The following is a 20,647-nucleotide window of genomic DNA, read 5'->3' as shown; positions in this document are numbered from 1 at the left end:
TGACTGATATCACCACGGACTTTCAAGCTGTTAGGAAAAGGAGAGCAGCATGAGAGTAGTGTATGAAGCATCCATCTCTGGATTTACCACCTGCAGCTGCCCAAGGAACCTTTGCCTGCTTGCAGCAGGTTGACTCTTATCACACCCTCAGCCACCAGGACCTTTCCTGCAGCCCCTTCTGTCTCACACCATCATCTGGGGAGCAGTTGTTTAAGATCACAGTTGGCCAATGAGAAATGTTACCTGCTCAGGCAAAGTGAGAGCCAAGGCCAAGACTTCATGTGTTTTTCCACAAACATTATTAATTAAAACCTTGAATGAGTGCCTGCAGGTGGCAGCCACCTTTTGTAATTGCATTTCTTCCACATTTTTAGTAGTTTGCAAAACTGCCACTAGTTGATAATATCAACACAATTTTCTTACTTTGTTGGACTGCTTCATTTTAGAAATGTAAATCTCATGGACTTCTGACAGTTGCTAACTTTCTTGTTGGATTAAATTCTTAGACAGCTTTATTGTTTCATGCTGTGGGGTGTTCCACGGTTTTCTTTGGCCGGGTCAGTCTTTCTAAACTGCCACTTAGATCTACTGTGCAAACACGTGCCTCTGTGCACCCAGTGCACTCTGCCAGGCACATGGTACAAGCCACGGGCCCAGGTGCACCATGCTGCTGGATGCTCATGGATCTCCAGTGCAGGGACCTTTCAGTCCCCCCATGTTGCTTTCCATATTTTTGAATATTTATGGACATTTCTCCTACATGGACTTGCTCATATTCACCAAGCTTAGGGCCTGCAGCCCTGGGAAACATGGTAGAGAAGCTCCGTGCTTGATCTCAGCCCTCCCTTTGCTGTAGCTAGCAAAGAGCTGCTGGAGTTGAGCATTTTGGTCAGTACCTTCTGAGGTCCCAGTATCACAGCTGCATTTTGCCCTGCCCTGGCTGTCCATGATATAAAATAGCCGTTCCCAGGCCACAGGGCTCCTCTCTCACATCAACTTTCTTTGATGAGGATTCCCTGGGCTGTGCAGAAAATCTGAGGGTGCTGCTTTGGCATTTAAGCCTGCACTCTCCATCTCCCAGAGCATGGATGCTCATGGTGGAGTACAGGATATTCCAATTTTAAAGCTGAAATGTGCTCTAATTCTTCAGGATGGTTAGTGTGGATGTGACAGTCATATGTAGGAGAGGAAACATATGATTCACATTCCCTTCTAGCAAAAGTTAAAGTGGTTTCTATTACACATTCCTACAAAGTTCAGACTGGATTAAGTGGTCATTAGATATCAGTAATTGCCAGTGGAACTAAAATCATAACACAGCTCTCAGTAACAGTGTTGATTTAGACATGCTGGCAATTAAGAATCTATGCTGGTACTTGTACAGACCTAAGACTGTTGAGTGTGGGCATGTCCACAGGATGGTAGAGCCTCAAAGGTATGCAATGAGAAGAAAGTTATGCTTTGTGGGTTCTTTTTCTTTATGCTGAGTTTGGAAAGAATTAGGCCTCAGCCTCTTCAGAGAAATCCCTCTCCTTTGTTTTGCACCTCTTTGTCCCACATCAGATCCAGTGCTTGGCAGCCACCTCCACTCCTGAGTTGCTACGCTGAAAAACATTCACCTAGTCATTACATTCTGGGAAGCATACCAAGGCTGGCCCACAGATGTCCGCTTTTCCAAATATTTTTCCTTTACATGACACCCCACCACAGACAGTTGTGGAATGGGCTGGAAGGAGGCATCAATCTGATCGTAACTTCTGCTTCTGAACGTACTCTGCCCCTCAGCTGCAAGTGCACACTGAATATTTCTCTCAAAGAGCTTCTCCAGCTCTGTGGTAAATATTTCCCTGCCTAAGCTCATGGTGAGGTAAGGGCTACATATTCTGCTTTCCAAATGGTCTAATTAGAAAAGAACATCAGCCATGAGTGTAATGTAGGTCTGCAGAGCAAGACAAGCATCTACAGGGAAATGAATTTTCCAAATACTGGGCAAAGAGCTTAGAAGGTGCCCTGCACTGGTGCATCAATCACTATTAAACACAGTTATGAAGGATGAGGTGCTTTTAGTCAGAGTGAAGCAGCACGTGCCTCTTCTATGAGTACATCAGAAGCTGGCTTCCTTTCTGGGTTGCCCCCAAAGCATTTTATGCCTATTTAATACAAGGAGACATCCCTCAGTGGGTCTAAACATGGCCCCAGTCAACCTCAGTTCCACAACCAAGGCTTACTAACCTCTGACCATCCACCACTGGGCTCCTTTTAACATTTTTTTGGAGTGTCTGTTTGTCCCAATATGGGTTCCCCCACCCTTCCGTCACTGGAAGGTTTAATGCTGAGTGAAAAACCACGAATAGACTTTGAACGTGTTCTGCCAAGTCTCTTTACAGTACAATACTGGCAGGAGCAAAACACTGGGGCCAGGCAAATATGCAAGCTTCATCACATTAAAGGAAGCAGAGCAGCATGGCTATTGCATCATTCTATGGCTTCCCAGACGCTGCTGTTATTTTTTCATTAGAGCAACAGAAATGCACTTGGTGCTTTTTGCTGAAGAGCCAAGGAGGCCCCAAAAGGCTGCAGAGTGGAGGAGAATGCAGCAACTGGAAAGATGAGCGGTTTACTGCACTAATTTTATAGCACAGCCTTTACCAGTCTGTGGTAGAGGGAACCAGCAACATGATCTGAGTTCACATTTTTTCACAAAGAAGACACATAGCCAAAGACTTAAAACTATTTGCTTGTTCAAGACAAGTTATTCAAAAATTTGAACTGCTACCGAATCAATTGGCATTTTTCATTTCAATTCTGTATCACATGTTTTTAATTTTATCAGCATCTGTAACTTTTTAATTGCCGTTTTTATTAAAGCCTCCTTTTATTTTTTTCAGAAGCAGTACACAAATCCCTCGTTATTTAACCTGGGTATTAGAACGTGCAGCTCACAGCTTGGCCACAGAAGCGAATCCCCGCTGCCAGATGTGCCCGGCAGATCATAGGTGCTCTGCGCTGCTCTCCTGCAGCTGCCACACTCCTCAGAGAAGCTGAAGTTGTCTCAGCATGGCCAGACAGAAATTACCACTGTGATTTTAATGAACATCTTTGCCTCCCAAAAGCGTCTAGGCAGATTTCCACCTAGCAAAGAAGAGGGAATACTTAAGGCACTCAGGGTCTTACTGCAATGGGGAGTTTTGTGGAAATTAATGTTTTATGACCTAATGTTTCGTGGTTCAGCATTAAGATAATGTCATTCTTCTGGCCCTTGTCCAACATACACTCAAAGTGACAACATGCAAAGTTTTTGACTGGCCAACTGCTATCTTATCATCACGTCATGATTCTCAAATGTTGGATGAAAACACACACAATTACCAAAGATGGTTTTGTCTTGCTTGAGAGCTGCAAATGTGGTAGGGTTAGGCCACATTACATAATTTGGTAGACAAAGCTAAAGCTACCTTTATGGGTTTATGAATGTTTCAGGAAGAAAACCTTTGTAAAAAAGTAAAATTGATTACATTTGTCATAATAGAAAGGTCAGACAACTATGGGCGCTGTGCTGCCTGTAGACTGGGATAAAACACACAACTTGCCAATGACAACTGGGAAAGGGAGCAGACCTTGCCAACTGAAAGGTGCCTGGCAGATAGCACACAAAAAGTTGAGAGAATAAACACAAGCTGAGGCAATGCTGTCCAAGGAGATCCTTTGCAGCAAGCAGTGGCTACTACTGAAGTGAAAGCCAGGCAATTGGACAGAAAGCACACAGCACAAAGTCAAACTGCGCTCAGGAAAAAGATTCCTGAAAGTGATTGATTCTTGACTTGCTTCAGTACCCGAAGCAGCAAAATGTGAAGCACTGAATGAAACAATAATTGGTAAGATTTTTTCCTTCAGAAGCTGTGTAATGTAACATCTCCCTACCGTAGCCGCAGCTGCAGAAACTTTCGTTCTGTCTTGCATCAGGCCACTGAAGCACAGGTGAGGCTGTCTGAATCTAGCCATGGTTAACCATGCTTCCTTCTCTTGTTCTGAATCTTAAGCAGTGTGTGCAAAGTTTAAGTGGCTAAAGAAGAGGCAAAACACAATTTACAGTTGGGGAGCAGTTAGCTTCTGCCTCTGGAAGCAAGCTCTGCAAACTGCCTGCATGAAAACTTGAATACCATTGCTAAAGAAACATATCATATGTTTCCATTGTAGTCATCCTGCTGTCGTGTGTAAGACAAAGGTAGTTTCATAGAATCGTTCAAGGAACAATCATATAATTTATTATGAGATGAAATTCTTTAACTTGTTATCTTGCTTAACCACCTGGGACAGTTCCCATCTGACCCCGGTGTCAACAGCTCATTTGACTCATTTTAGGTGACATGGACTAACAGAGATATCACAGTTTCACAAAGTGATTACGACAGCCCCATGAATCTCTTGCTCATTCATTCGCCAAAGAAAAATTTTGGTGACGGAGCAAAATAACAGCCCCTAATACATCACAGATCCAGCGCACCCAGGCCGTGAAGTTTATTTTTCCCCAGCAACTTAGAGACAGTGTGGTGTGTCAGAACACATGCACTTGCCATTAGCATGAACATTAAAAGGAAATGAACATAAATCCCTGATTTAAATGTGCAGTTTGAACATCCTGGGGCAATTAAATTATTGATAATGGTTATCTGTCACCAAGCAATAAATCATGAACTCACAGAGTGGTAAAAGAAAAGCTATCTCGCTGCTGACAGATGCACAGACTGAAAGATTTGGTGGGCCCTTCAGGTTCCAGAAGTAATTACATCAAGGTGAAAGATTTCTTCTCTTGCTTTTTTTTCTCACCAACTCTAGTATTTCCATACTTGAAACAGCACTTTCTGCTGACAACCTTTCTTACTTGGCCTCTAGATTTTCTGACATTTGGATGAAAATGAGGAACTTTTGACATTCTGATGAAAGTGAGCTGCTTACAGGAGCAGCTGGGGAAGAGCAGGCCTGTTATACCACTGTGAGCTGCAGCACAGAGATCTGCACTGATGGAGGAGCTCCCAGAACTGTGAACAGTGATGAGTACTCTCTGCTGATGGTAAAACCAGTGTAAATAAACAGTGGGTGGTAAAAAAACTTGAAAATACAGAAAGAGATCAGGAAGGGAGGACCAATGCACAGCAAAGGAAGGGGACAGAGGATTGGTTTTGTACATCAGATTGCACTGAAAATAATAACTCGAGTGCTCCACATCAGCATATTTCCTTGGAGTCTGTGGGGTTATGTGGGTAAGAACTGAGAGAGGGATGGATGCACTCCTTGCCAGGCTCAGTGAGGAGCGAGCCAGCCAGTGCCCGGCTCTCAGCACTGCGAATGGCGGGGCCGCTGCCAGGTCTGAGTGGGCTGCGGGCCTGCAAGTCCTGAATGGGCCGTGGGCTGCCAGGAAGGGATGTATGTGGGCCTGGCACCCTGCTTTGTGAGCTGCCAGCACCCTGCTTTGTGAGCAGGCTTTTCAGGAGGCTGCAGTGTTGTGGAACTCAGCACTGCTCTGCTGAGAAAGTGGAAGCTTTTCCAATGTACATGCTGTACTGCGGCCTTTAGGGGAGCCAGGAACCGGGTTCATTTATTCATTTTCCAACAGCTAAAGCTCTTTATACTAATTATGCGGAATTTAGCAGCTTTGGCCAAGAAAGATGTACTTTTTAATACTGATCCTTGGACTGTGTAGAGATCAATTTCAAAACTACTTCTTGTACAGAACATAAAAAGTGTGGGCATGGTAGAGGAAAAGAAAATAGCACAAGAATGATTTGGCTTAAGTCTGGGATGAACTGTCTGAGACCTTAAAATAAAAGACTTCAGATTAACTACTCAGAGGCGTATGGGCTACCAGCCTGAGTGTGAGTGTCAAGCTGAGGCCATTTAATTGTCAGGAACCTGCCATTTATTGCCCTGACGCCTGTATCATAAAATTAAGTATACTTTAGAACTTATTCCATATGAAATCTGTGTTGAACAGTCAAGAGTGCCTTAAAAGGTCATGTTAAGGACAATTATTGTCAGGGAGTATTTTTACCCACAACAGAAAGAAAAATCATCCATCAGTCTGTGTATTTTTCATAAGCAAGACAGGGAAAAACTGTCTATACAGCTACTCTTACAGAAAAATAAATTAATAAATAATAATTAAAAAAAATCAAGTCTGTCCTCTTCCAAATGAATCTGGCAATTGTATACTCGTAAGTATTTTTTGGCACAGCAACGAAGCATACGATATTCCTACAGCAGTGTCATCAGAATGATGACACGGATGTATCTGGTCTATAGGGCTGAGCTGGAAAATACATAGACTAATATTTGCTTAGTTGTTAATAGAATTGGTGACAAGCCCATGATCGTGCACTTATCAGAAAATACTAATTGGATTCATATTTTTATCTGCACACTGCCAGCACCTGCCCTAAGTTTAAGATACTCTATTACTTACCAGAGGGCATGACTCAGTCCTCCTTTCTCAGGACTCTATCAGTCTTCTAAGAAGAAATTTTAAATGAGCTTTTAAAGGAAACACAAATGAAAAGCTGGATTTACATTTTGTCTTCATTAGAAGTTTCTGCCAACAGTAAAATAAGTTGTCTTTAGTAGCCATGATGGATAGAGGAGTAATAACTGAATTATAAACTGCTTCCAAACAAGAAAATGGTTAATTATTAAGTGAAGCAGAAAATCATTCAGAAGTGGGTACTTGACAAACTCCAGTTATTTAAACATCTGGTTTGAGGTGTATTTTCTTTTCTTTCAGATCTGTCAGATGACTGTGCTTATAATTAAGACATTACTGCTCTCAAGGAAATGTCTTTGTGTTATTTGTTGGGTGTAGCATATAAAGTGGTTCTCTTACCTGTAGTAACAAGAAATGCTTATGTGATTATTGAACTGAACTCTGTGAACATAATTGTATGCAAAAAAGTAACTACATCAGTACAACATTGTACTCATTTTAAAAATGGAAAAACAATCAGATAATGTGTAAATATATGTAATGCGCTACTTGTTACATACAGCTGGTAAATTTTAATATTTTTTTTTAAAGACATAAATTAATTAAAACACATTTCACCAGCTACTTGTAAAATTAAGCTCTATTTTGTTTGATTTTGTTGGAAACAGGAAATTTTGAGTGATGTCCATAGCTACAGCTGTTTGCAGTCCTTATGTAACACCAGATGTGAGACTGATGTATCTGTATTTTATCCTCTCCTGTGAGTTGCAAGTGATCAAACAGGCAAAACCATAATGACAGAATGATTAGACTAATTTAGCACAAAGGGAATTGTTCAAGACATTCATCAATTGCCTCACAACCACACACACAATGATGGAGAATGTATTTATTGCAGTGTCACAGGTAAGCAAAACCACTTTTTAACTACAATTCATTTCAAAGACAAGCTTTTTATTGTAGAAAGCATCTCTTAGACATAACTGGCATTCTTTTATAAGATGTAATGCTAAAAGATCCAGAAAAATAGCTGTGAGTGTCTTCTGACCTTTAGGCGTGACAAATCATCAATGCAAAAACAAACACCATTTTCCACAGATGTATTTTTTTAAATTAAACTATTCTCATTTAAATGAGCTCTGCTATGAAACATCAATGCTAGAAGTAATCACATATTCAAATGTCGTTGGATTGCAACTCAAGGGTGTTGGTAAAAGCTGTTACTGCATCAGCCATACTTTGCTTTTTCTGTTGCTAGAGCCAATCTGCGAATGTTTGCTATGCAACCAGCTGCTGCCTCCTGCAGAGTTTGATCTGTAGAGCCTACCATAGCCAGTAGGAGCTAGTGAAAATAACAGTAAAAATAGTGTAAGAAACAGAAATAAGTACACTACTATTTAAAAAAAAAATAAAAGCAAATAATATTTTGAACAACTCTATGCATTCACTCACGTACACTGAAATAAAATATTGAATATTATATTAACAAAAACATTGTACTATTTAGGTACATATATCTACACATTTATGTGTGGTTTTGTAGATCTACATGCATTAGCATACGTATGGAGCACAACACTTTAGTTTTCATAATATTTGTACCTGTAATTTGATATTTTCTTGTCTGATTTTCTATTTATTTTTTCACGCCTGTCTACTGGAATTGGATTTTTTCTTATAAGTAGAAATTGTGTATATGCAAACCAAAATCACTGTTTCCCCTGGAGGCGTACTAATGTATTTGTATATGCTCCAGACTTCTAATAAACAAGACTGTGCTTTTCTTTTTTGGCTTCATCATAAAGCTGGATCCATGTGAAGGACCCTAGTGTCCTGCTGATTGCAGGAGGTTTCTTTACTGTCATAGAAACCACTCGTGTGAAACTGATTGACGGATACAGACCTGGACGTACCATTATTACAGATTTGCATGGAAAAATACAAACAAAGGCTCAACAGAGGCACCGGACTTTTGGGGTCCATTCAGCTCTTTAGTCATGTGGAGCAGATCCTTCACTCTGGAAGTCATTCAATTTCATTCCCTTGGAGTAAGGAGCTGTTCCACACCAGCATGACATAACACAGACCTTGATGATAAAACACTTCTACGTATCAGAAAATCATTAATTATACCTTGGGATCTCTTTTTCTTAGAGTTTGCAAGTCTGTGATGCAACTGTAATACAATATATGCAAGAAAACAGCAGAAAAAGCAGATTCTTTGCTAGGTTAAATCGACACCTCACAATCCTCAGATTTCTGAAAAGCATAGTGCCAAGCATAGTGTGCGTCCAGGTATTTTAGAAGCTCAGACAGCTCTAATTAAAACCTATATTCTCAGTCTGCAATACTCAGGATTCTGTGTTCACCCAAACAATGTTGAATCAAACCACAAAGAAATCTGTTATCACTCAACTCCGGTGCATATTTTTCACACAGCTAAAATATTACATAAAATTATGAACTGCTAAATATAAAAGCATAAATTGAATGCAGACATCAAATTCATACGCTACCTTTTTCTAACCTTCCAGCAATCGCGAGGCATGGGCCACAGCTGCACACATATGGCATTTGCTTATAGAGATCAAAGCATTTCATACTTGAGGAAGTATTTGTGTTAGCCAATTGTACCAAACAAGCATCTTGCCAGTCACCTTTCACCCTTTGACCCTTATATGTAACTTGTAAGAGTGCCAGCAACATGCTCATATCATGTCGAAAAGACTATTATGTAAATCAAGCATCAATCATGCTATTTTCTAGTAGTTCTTCTTACTATTATTTCCACTTATGTAACCAACTATCTATGTCCAAGTAGCTAGATAAGAATTCTTAAAAGTGTGAACACTTCTGATTGGATATAGCACAGGGGAAATGGCACAACTAGAAAATGAAACAGGAAAGCTTTATACTCCTGTGCTTTATTCGCAGGAAAAAATCCAAGCCAGGATCATTGGACAGTGGATTCAGTGAAGCTCCACCACTGCCTTCAGCTGGCAGAATGGCCTAGCAGTGTGTCTGTGCAGTGCTCAAGCTGCTCAACAAAGCACAAGGGCCAGAACACAAGTCTTACCAGGAACCTAGCATTTTTTTTAAGAGAAATATTGCTAAAATTAAGATCTTTCTTCCTTCAAATTTCTGCTAGCTGGTTTCTCATTAACCTTAAGTATTTCTTTGGGTGCCTCACACCCTTCTTGTATAACTTACAGACAAAAACTGGTATAGATCCTTCACATCCCTGACTCAAAACCAAAAATATGTATGCACATACCGTTCATACGGTGGTTTTGGTAACACCATAAGTTTCAAATTTGGGAGCAAGGAAGCTATATGCCTTATGTGATTATTCACTGCATCTTCACAGGCCTAATGCAAAGCTTTCTGAATTGTAGTGAGTGTGTAACTCAAACTTTCATAATAAATTCAGTGTGAGATTTTTTATCAATTCATGAGAACAGAAGCTTGCCATGAAATCAATATTTCAGAAACACAATTTTAGTAGTAATATAGCAAACAATAATAATAATAAAAAAATCCCAACAAAAATAAACCTCTGCCTCTGTTATGACTCCATGTTAGGTAGTCCTCGATACCAGGTTACTGCTGTCATCTTTACTCATTGCTTACTTCTGGGATCAGAAAACTTAGGCAAATAAATACTTTTTTGTTTCTTATTATGGTGAGCTCAGTATTCAGCAATGGCAGTGGTAGAGGCAGGGTTCAAAGGGGTGATCTCCAGTCTTAATTGCAGCTGCTTTTTGGAGAATATCAAAGAACAACACTTTACAGGACACAGACCTGAAGTATCTCTTCAGATGCCTAAAGAATTAGTGGTATACAACAATATAACAGTAAATTTTACAAAAACATTAAAAAATGTTTTTTTTTGGTTTTTTTTTTTTTCCTTCTGACTTTGGTGCTGAAAGGATCAATTGCTCTCTGATTTGTTGTTCTTCTAAATCACTTGCCAGTGGTAACATCCATAAGAACTGCCACGTTATACAAAATCCTCGTTCAGGATTTTCAGAACATGACTTCAAAGAAATATTCCTGGAAACAGTCTAATACAGTAGCAGCCGCTAGGGATAGAGGATATACAGAAACATTTGTCTGTCAACTTATTCCCTGTTATAATAAGAAGTGGAGGGAAGATTATTGAAAATGCAAAATATTTAAATGTGAGCGGGTATTTCTCACAGATTTAGGAATCTAACTTCAAAGATTTTGATATAAATGCTGTTTTAAATGAAGCAAAATGTTATCATTTTCACATATACCAACATAGCTAAAATTCCCTCACTTCCTGCTGCCTCTTCTTAAACTTGTGTATTCATTTCAAGTTACTGGCGATTTGGGTCATCCAATTTGGCAGTGGAAATGTATTCATAGAATGTATAGGCAGACCATATCCAGATATTGCATACATTTGACAAGTCCAAGAAAGCTTTTTTCTTTTTAATTCTAATACACCAACACAGTATTACATGTCCTTCTTGAGGCAATGCCCTTGAACTTTGTGTATCCCTTCCCTTTACTGTTCAGGTATTGTTTTCTGACACTTGTAAATGTTAACAGATGTGAGAAGCAGTAAAAAAAGCATGTGGTATAAATGCTTCTTTCTGGCACATAAGAGGCACTTTCCATAGACAGAGAAAGCATTTGCAGTACTATGCAGACTTCATTTTCAGTTGGCAGGTATCTATATTCTAAGGCAAGTGTCCAAAATTTTTTGCACAGTTAGCACGTCATACCAGCAAATAAGCACAAATACAAGCTGTTTGGAGAACGTACAGAGCATATGTAGCATTTATGGGTTCCAAAAGCAAGAGTTACGCACGGCCAAATCATTTAAATATTCAGAACAATTAAGAAGATTTGCTATTACTATCCTAGCTTTAAAATAGCACCGAATGGTGTGGCCACTCAGGGCAGCAAAGTCAGACTAACCCAGAATGGAAAGGATCTCAAAAGGTCTCTGGGCCAGTTAAAGCACAAAGCAGGGTCAGCCATCAGATTAGACCAGGTTGCTCTGAGATTTTTCCAGCCTGATCTTGAAAACCTTTGAGGACAGAGACTGCACGATCTCTTTGAGCAACCTGTTCCAGTGTTTGTCTGTCTTCACAGGGAAAAGATTTTCCCTATATTCAGCCTCTCTTGTTTCAGTTTATGCCTGTTGACTCTCACCCAAAAGCCATATATCACTAGGAAAAGCCTTGCTACATGTTTGATGACGGACCTCCTTGTAGGTACTGGAAGGCTGATGTTAAGTTCACCAGAACCCTTGTCTTCTCTGTGCTGAAAAACCAACTTCCCCAAGTTTTTCCTCACAGGACAGGTGCACCAGTTTTGATCCTCATGGCACTCTGCTGGTCCCACTAGCTCTGGTTTAGCCATGTCTTTCCTGTATTGGAGGGCTGGCTGCAGTATTCTAGGTGTGGTTTAACGAGTACGATGGAGAAGAAAAATCGCTTCCTTCAACATACTGACCACATTCCTGCTATTGCAGCCCAGTACTGTCTTTGCTTTCAGGAGACACTGCTGGCCAATGTTCAGCCCACTGCCTACTGAAATCCTCATGCCCTTTTCTATAGAACTGTTCCATATCCACTCAGTTCCTAGCCAGTATCACTGCCAGGGCAAGTGCAAGTGCAAGTTCTTCTCAGTTGCAGGATGTTGTATTTATCCTCGCTGAATTTCATAACGTTCCATTGACCTGCTCCAGCCTTGCCCTGGACTACATGGAAACCACCTCCCTCTCTGGCAACCATGTTCTTTGGTACACCAAAGTCATGACAGTTGTTCTTCAAGGCAATAGTCAGACATAAGGGGGCAAGGCAGAATACTGGCTTGCATGTTACTGTATCATGAATGATGCTGCCTAATAGTCTCTGAAAGCAAAGCTTCCTTAGAACATTATCTCCGGAATCACAAAATAACAAATTGAAAACTTCTTTTTTCAAACAAAATGAAACAAGTGTCAGTAAAAGAACTTGTAAATGTGTCCTTCCAAAATGGGTAATAAAAGTTAGTAATTCTTTTCTGTCAAGATGTCTTACTAGATTTTTCACTTTTACAAAAGCACAGTGTAAAGGGATTTAAAAGAAAAAAAAAATGAAGACAAGGATTCCCCCAGTAAACCAATAAACAAAATCCTGTATGGTTCAGATGCTCCATGCACTGGGTACAATAATTCTTAAGTACTCCCTTTCCTACTTTCCTTTAGTCTCAATCGTTGCAACTTTCAGACTCACAGGTGGGAAGCAGGAAACAGAAGAAGCAGTATTTTCAGAAAGAATACAGTTTGCATGTATTCTTTAAAAGGGGGTTAGTCACTTGATGCTTCAATAAGTTTTCCAAAACAGTGGAAAGTGTGGAACAGTACTAATGGGCAGAGGCTCCTTTGCTCATGCAAAACAGACATAGATCAGCCTAAGAAATACTTGAGTCCTGTGAAAATGAAAGCAAAAAATGAAGGAGGAATAGCTACCAAAATAATTTTTAATGCCAATTTTTCAAGCGTTTTTAATTTTTAGAAGGAAATATAGACCAGCTCCTTCAACAAGATTCATATCTATACTGGGAAGCCAGTCACAGTTCACATCTAGCTTAAAATTCCTGGAAATAAAGACACTCAACAATACTGCTGCTTCTATCTGCTCTGCTGGTGATGACATCTTGTAGGCTGACGTCGTGTTTCCAGTTGGTGATAGGACTTGCCATTTCTTTTTTAAATTCAGATTTAGTATCTGAATTATTTTATTTGCAGCATTTCCTAAATACTAATTTTCCAGCACTGTGATTTTCTAATTGAGTAACACTTCTTTTCCAAAAAAGACATTTTTCACATGCTTTTTATAAACCTAACCTAAGTGAAAAAAATACTTTAAATAAAAGCATATGGTAGAAGCTTATCCAAGAAAGTATCAGTCTGGATCCAGCCAGCAGTTTGCTAACTTTCAACACCATAGCACACACTGGAAAATATTAAAGCACCTAGTTTGAGTATTACATTACACGTATTCCTATGAAAATATTTCTCATGAAATTAAATTATAAATAATAAAGCATACTCCTCAATCAAAGCATAATTAATGCTGAACTAAGCTGCTGCTTCTAAATTGAAATTCAGAACCCTTGTCTGACTTTCTCTTTCAGCAGAAAGGATGTACCATCTGCAATACCATCTACAATAGTCCCCTAAGAAGATACTTATGCAAGTTCTGCAGTGTTTTCTCCTGATTCTGTTTTTCTCATGCAACACAAAGACAATAAATTTCTGATGTAAAGTCATTGGGTGAGGAAATGCTGAGCTAGCAGAGGTGGAAAACTCAGTACTACAAGTCCCAGTAAATACAAAAAATGGGCAGGACAGTCATGCAGTTTATTGACTGCCTCTCATGGAATCCCTCCCTTCTCTGGAACTAAAGTCAGTGCAGCACCTGGTGTAGCCCAGCTTGCTCACACTGAATGTGAAGATGCAGGAATTTAAGCTCCTTGTTGGGCATGGTGAAATCCTAGGAAGATCCCCACCTAGTATCTTTTACTTCATTCTCTCATTCCTATCTTTCCTCTCCTCTCTTCCTTGAAACACATCTTCATTCTAGCAGCCATGGAAAAAAGATAACAGCCTTTGAGAGTCAGTCAGGCACTACAGAGGGATGAGAAGGCCTAAAGGATGCAGCTGGGGCCAAGGCACACCCAAAAGTGGTGACAGTCAGCAGCTTGGGCAGGAACTGTCTCCTTTGTCTCATCTTTACCTTACTCCTTCAGAAGCAAACAAACAAATACACAAACAAAAACAGTAACAAGAGTGCAGGAGAAAAACTGTACCCTTTCTGCATACAGGTGCAGAACCAGGTGAGAAAAACTTGTCTGCAATTTGCAGCGCACTTTGCTAATTATTCTTCTTACACATTTCTTTTGCTTAGTTACAGCAAAACCAAAAAGTATCTTGGGCAATGGCTCTCTTTCTTTGCCATGTCTGAACTGTGCCTTCCTCGCTCTTGAAGAGAAATCTTCTTAGGCAAACACTAACAAAATACAAAATAAAATATAGCTCCCATACTATCCAAGTATTTTAAAGGTGGCATTGCTTCACTTGTTGGCAAAATACATACAATATAGGTGCCTAAAGGAAATTATAATACAGTATGCAATTTAAGTATATGTACATACTTCCAAGTCTATGTATATGTACAAAATATGAACAAAATATTCTACAGCTCATTCAACACATCATCTGTATTAACTGTCTATTTTTCACAGTAATATAATTATTTTAGGAAGGGTGTCCCATTTCTGTGCAAAGATATAATAAAAAAGCAACAGATCCTGAATATATGACAAGGAGAATGGTAACAAAATGCTAAATGGTAAAATGTAGAATAGTTTTAAAACTTGGTAAGATTGCAGGCCACTTTAAAATACACTAAATTGAAAGGCTTTTCCATCACAAGTTGTTAGGCATAGAACTTCAGAGGAATATTTCCCGCAATTTCAGATGTAAGTGAATATAAACATGTGATAGAAAGGTAATAAAGCCAAATAAAACTAGTAATAAAAGCAACTTTAAATCATTGTTTAAAAGGTATGATTATATGCAACCTATCAGAGCCCTTAAAGGCAGGTAGTTTGAGTCCACATTCAGCTGTGGGAAGTTTGGTGCAATATTAAGAAAGAATTCAATCATCATGAACATTCCAATGTACAGAAGGTCTTACAGGATATGAAATTCATCCCACAAAAAGCAATAGGCAGATCTGATAATCCAGAAGTGATGAAGCCCAAGGTCTTACAGCATGTTTTTATTTGAACCACTTCATTTTAACCTTGTTTCGTGTCGTTTTCAAGAGAAGATTAACACATAAAAGGCCCTTGGTGGCACAGAGAGAATAAAGAACTTTTTCATAACATCATACTGTTGCATTTAGAAAAAAAGCTTTTTTTCAATTCACTGGAAATTCACTGTATTAAAACAGGAGCCTGCTTACTTAATGACATGTAATGGACACAAGCAGGCTCACGGACGTTTCTTTCTTTTCATAATGAAGTCTGGCTCTGTAACACATTGGAGACTATTTCTTGATTTCACAGTGTCCTGATCAATCTTTCTTTTTACTCCCTGCTCACTTTCAGTACTCATCTGCTGTTTCATTCCTGCTCTTTTCATATTTTGCTTTCTTTTTTTCATCTTACAGGAGCAGAACTTCTACCTTCCCTTCCTTCCTTAATATTTCTGTGAAGGGAATGTAGGAAGTTTGAGAAAGAACTGCTAATTCAGTTTTAATAAGAATACTGTCTCTGTCTGTCAATTTGTCAGTCACATGAGGGCTATTTAGAAGCTAAGGGAGGTCAGTTGCCAAGGAGCAAGTCAGAAAAAAGAGGAGACTTGAGCTGTCCAGGACCCCTCATACACTGACAGATTCTCCCTGACTTCCCATCAGTGCCCTGAAAACATCTTACATGTTGTTCTTTTGTTTACCCAGTATTCCTGTAGTGCACTATAAGTGCTCTATTTTTGAAGTCAGTACCAAACAACAGTAAAGAGAAACCACAGCTTCCAGACTACTGACAAATGTTTCAATGTTTTCTTAAGTTGCATCTTATTCTGAGGACAAGATGCAAAACCTGACAGTACTACTATTTTTAAAATATGGTATGCATGGACCAACTTCAAACTCTCTTCTGTATTCAATTCCAAGTACTGATTTTGATCTATAAAGTCAGAATAGACTCAGGTCCAATGGTCTAAGCATATGTCTCTCTGCCTTAGTATGACCATAACGATCAAAACCAGTGGGGTGCTTCTACTAGAAAACCTTACATATTGTGTTCTGGGGATAAAAGCAGGACAGTCATGCTGCAGACATGTAAAACAGCATTTATTTCAAATAAAGATTTGAGTCACTTTTTTTTCGTGGTGTACCAGAAGAACCATATCCTCATGTTTTAAGATGTGTGGGTGGCAACAGTGCATATATTTACATAAACTTGAAGATGACTGGCATTGTTCAATTTATAGTCTGTTTTTAAACTAGAGAACATTCAACTAGAACATTTTATGAAACTAATACAAAAAAAATATAATACTATATATAGTCAAAAATGATAAATGACTTTGAAAAAATTGAAAAATTGAAAAAAGAGAATTTAGTAATAATAATAATGATAATTTAATTATGATTTAATTTTTCACATTTAGAAGTCCCTTCTAGCTGAAGGTAACTTCCAAAAACAAATAATATTTAACATGAAATAAGAATAAACGCATAGATAACGTAACTATCCCTTTGGACAGGGTTAGAAAATCTTCCAGTCTAGAAAGGCAATAATTTCTTTTAGGTCTAAATATGAGAAGCCCATTCAAACTGATTATTTGGATGTTTGTCTTCCTGCATTAACTTCTTCTATGTCGGGTCACAGTCACTAAGGAGAATTAGTGGAGTGCAACTACATTAAACACAGGAAACAAAAAAGAAAACCAGCATAGCATAAATCAGTGTATGGATGGTATGAACATGGTTCAGCTTTACTCAAACAAACATGAAGTAATGAATGAAGAAAGAGAGAAATGAACTAAGTTGATTCACAAACAAAGGTCTGTATATAGTCCACATATTAATTCATATCTGTAGATTTAAAAAAAACTTGTCTACTTGGTTTTCAACTTTGTAAGATTTTGCTTTGGATTACAGAGAGAGATGAATTGCTAGAATACATTTTCCATCTTTAAATTGATTTTGGCATTTACAGGACTCAGTATATACTGCACTTTTTTTGTATGTCTTTTTTATCATTACTTTTATGACATGTAAAGGACAAAAGATGCAAAAGTAAATGTATGGTATATAAAAAAGCTGGAAGTTAGGAATGAGTTGAACACTGCTTTATGAACACAGTATGATCTAGTGGTGCTTATGCTAGCACAAGGACATTAACAGCATGTTAGGCACTCTTGGGTGAGGATATGTGGAGAACAACGCAGCCTAATTATTACAGTATGGGTAAGTTGGTGTAAAGCAAAGTACTGCACCTGTATGAGTAATGTTTACTTTTTCACTTTTCAGCTCCCAACTCAAAGATGTTACTTTTTCAGGAAAATACTCCATCTCATGCTTGCATCATGCTGAAATTAAGGAGATTAACACCTATTCCATCTTTACGAAGAGCTCTGGCACTTGCTTAAAAATGGTTTCTAGAAATATATTTCTCTCAAATTCATCAGCAATGTTTGAGAATTAAACAAATTATCCGTTTCTCTCCTCACTCCCTAGGAAGTCTGCAGAAATTTAAAGATAAAAATTCCTAAGGTTTACTGCAAATTCAATGGGAATTCTGGGACAATGAGAGAAAGAGCAGAGAGATTAACAGAAACAGCCTGAAGAATCGGAAGCAAATCCAAGATCTGAAGTCAGAGCTTCAAAGAGTTCCTACTTCTATGTTACACAGAATTTTTCTTGTCCCTTTATTTATTTTTTAAATGGGGACTTAATTGCCTTGTCCAAATATCAGAACATATTTACAGCTCTAACAAATTGTTACTGACTGTCCCTATGCTTGTGCTGCACGTGTGTCACAGGGTCTGGTGCAGTAAATCCAATGCTTTCATGAAAGGTTTTAACTTTGCACCGAGCTGAAATTTCTTTGCACATGAGGTCTGACACCCACAGTACTGTGAACTGCAGGTTGCAATCTGTTGTCATCTCTACTACAGTGAAGGATTCGATACTGTAAGCCAACTTTGTCAATGTTCGTGATGCTTTTCATTACCATTTATGACATACTGAATGGCAAGAGCCCTTGGCTGCAAAATCTGATTTTAATTCCTAATTCCTAGAACTCAATTTCTAACCTCCAGCCAATTATTCATCCTTTCTAGGACTTTTTCCTCCCTGTAACACAGCAATTTTATTCCTTTATGAGTTTTTGGTGAAGAGCTTTCTTGAACAGACTCCTAAAACACAAGGGGGGTAAACCCAATACTTAAAATAAGAAGAGGATTGTTGCTCATGAATAGCTACCGATGAGAAGATGAAACACTCCAGGAAGCAAAAGACTAATAAAATATCATTTACACAGTGAATGCTTAGGAAATCCAGGACAAAATTATGGCAGATTCTGAGATATATACGCACTCCATTAGCCCACAATAGCTCTGGAGTCCAGAAATTCTCTCTTTGGATTTCTGTAAAGGAGGTAAGCCAATCTAATGACTTTTGGATTCATGCAGGTTTTATGGATAAATATATAGAAGTAAAAATATCAAATTTACCCAGATTCTTCACACATATCTGGGCTCAATATAGGTGATAGGCAAAAAGTGGTGAACTCTCCAGGGCAATTCTGAATTTAGGTATTCTAAATCATGGTTGGAGATTTTTTTATCTTTTGGTACAGAAACCAAAATTATATATCTTACCCTTAGTCAAGTATTGGAACTGTAATGTCTGTATGGCATCATGGAAGCACCTTTATGCATGCCTGCTTTCTCAATTCTTTATCATGTACAGTTTCTTATTTTCGTCTTTATTGTCAACACAAATGCAGTGAGCATACTGGATATGACCTAAATTCACTTATGATTTATCTTTCTTGTTTCCTACACATTTTGCAGTTTACCAGACTCCTTTTGTAATGGACTAACAATACTGACCAATATGCTCTTATTTCAACATTCATTTCTTTCTCTTCAGAACTTCCAGAGATTAAAAATTAACATAAACAGTTGCAATTGGTTGCACTAATTAGTAGCTGGTAAATGCAGTCAGTTATGATTCTTGCAGATAAATGTGAAATTCAATAAAAAGAAATTTCTTATAAAATGAAAATGCATGGACTTTCATAGTCCAGCAGAAGATATATTTTAGCCTTTGGTTTATTTTTATATAATCACTACTGCAACTGTGATTTGTAAACTGATCTATCCCTCTCTTAAGTCAGCAGCGCAATTCTCATCAACCTCATGTGCCCTAGCAGCCTGGTCAAGTCTTTAGACTTTGTGCCAAAGTATGGAACACTAATCAGGAGCATTAACACAAGGGCCCATCTACACATTGCAAAAGGACTTTTCCTTAGCATCTTTACCCTGAAAGTGACAGCAGCAAGATGTGCCGGGTTATTAAAAGATACTGCAGAGTGCTCTTTGAAATGGCAACATGAAAGAGAATACAATGACTAGGGCTTGGGGCCAACTCCAACTGAGTGATTGATCCACCAGGAAGAAGAAGAAAAAAGAGTTTTCATAGATGACAACATGAAAAGTAAAATTTGCTAAGTTAAGGACTCCTGAATGACAGTTCAGTCTCTATTTACACATATGGATTACAATATGTCTATACATATATATATATATATATAGCCCTTATTATTTCTCATGTTCATCTTCTTTGAATAGCTCCTTACAGACAAGGAAACTAGTTTTGATCAGATGAATGCCAAAAATAATTACCTGGCATTCTGCCCTTGAGCATTAAGCCAAATATCTCTCAATTAACAAAACTAATTCTAATGTCAGACAATATAGCTACTGCTCCATGTAAAATAAAATATTTTTTTTCTTATTATTACCAAATTGGAAACAAATATTTCACGCAGACACAGGGATGAGGGTTAGCACAGGGAGCTACACAATTGCAAGAAGCTGTTCTGTGTATTTCTGCGGTTTAGAAATAGTGCCAAGTCGGAAGGAAAAGACATTCTCTGCATTTTCTAAAGCAAGATAAATACAGAAAAGAAATATAGATGAAAGATGGAACAGCTATCTATGGACTCTGCCAGATTCCTTGGCTTTTTGGCACACCTATTGATGCTGGCAGACTTAGCCAGTAGCAATCTTTTCCATTAAAAGAAGCACCATATATTTTGGTTTAACATACTTTGTTTGTGCATTTTTAAGCTTCAAAAAATGTCTATTTAAATTTTTTTTAATGATTCCTTCTGCACAGTTGGCTGCAATTGCACTTATTTGAAGCAGCTCATTTATCACTAAAAGAGCTGCAGGGCACAGCTACTGTTAAACAGCTCCAACAAACCTACAGCTTAGTGGGACAAGCTTCTTTTTATAAGACTGAAAGATGCTTAAATTGTGCCAAGAGGAGTTTTATGCCAGCCTCTAGGTTTGTTATCCAAACGTTACTGAATTAGAGGTCTTCTGAAGCATAGGATTTGGGC

At 38.5% G+C, this 20,647-nt stretch overlaps 1 protein-coding gene across 2 annotated transcripts in view; it reads right to left on the bottom strand.

Moving 5' to 3' along the window:
- Positions 1 to 7,349: 7,349 nt before the first annotated feature.
- Positions 7,350 to 20,647, bottom strand: part of ARMC4 (armadillo repeat containing 4) — a 70,458-nt gene continuing 57,160 nt past the window's right edge. For both annotated transcript variants that reach the window (XM_015853222.2, XM_032443056.1), the window contains one exon: positions 7,350 to 7,817. In XM_015853222.2, the coding sequence (XP_015708708.1) occupies positions 7,704 to 7,817 (114 nt within the window). In that variant the 3' untranslated portion in view covers positions 7,350 to 7,703. The remainder of the gene's footprint in view (positions 7,818 to 20,647) is intronic.

Source organism: Coturnix japonica, chromosome 2 (genome assembly GCF_001577835.2).
Source record: "Coturnix japonica isolate 7356 chromosome 2, Coturnix japonica 2.1, whole genome shotgun sequence".
NCBI lineage: Eukaryota > Metazoa > Chordata > Aves > Galliformes > Phasianidae > Coturnix > Coturnix japonica.
Note: the sequence above shows the minus strand (reverse complement) of the source record. Positions and strands in the feature narration are given on the sequence as shown.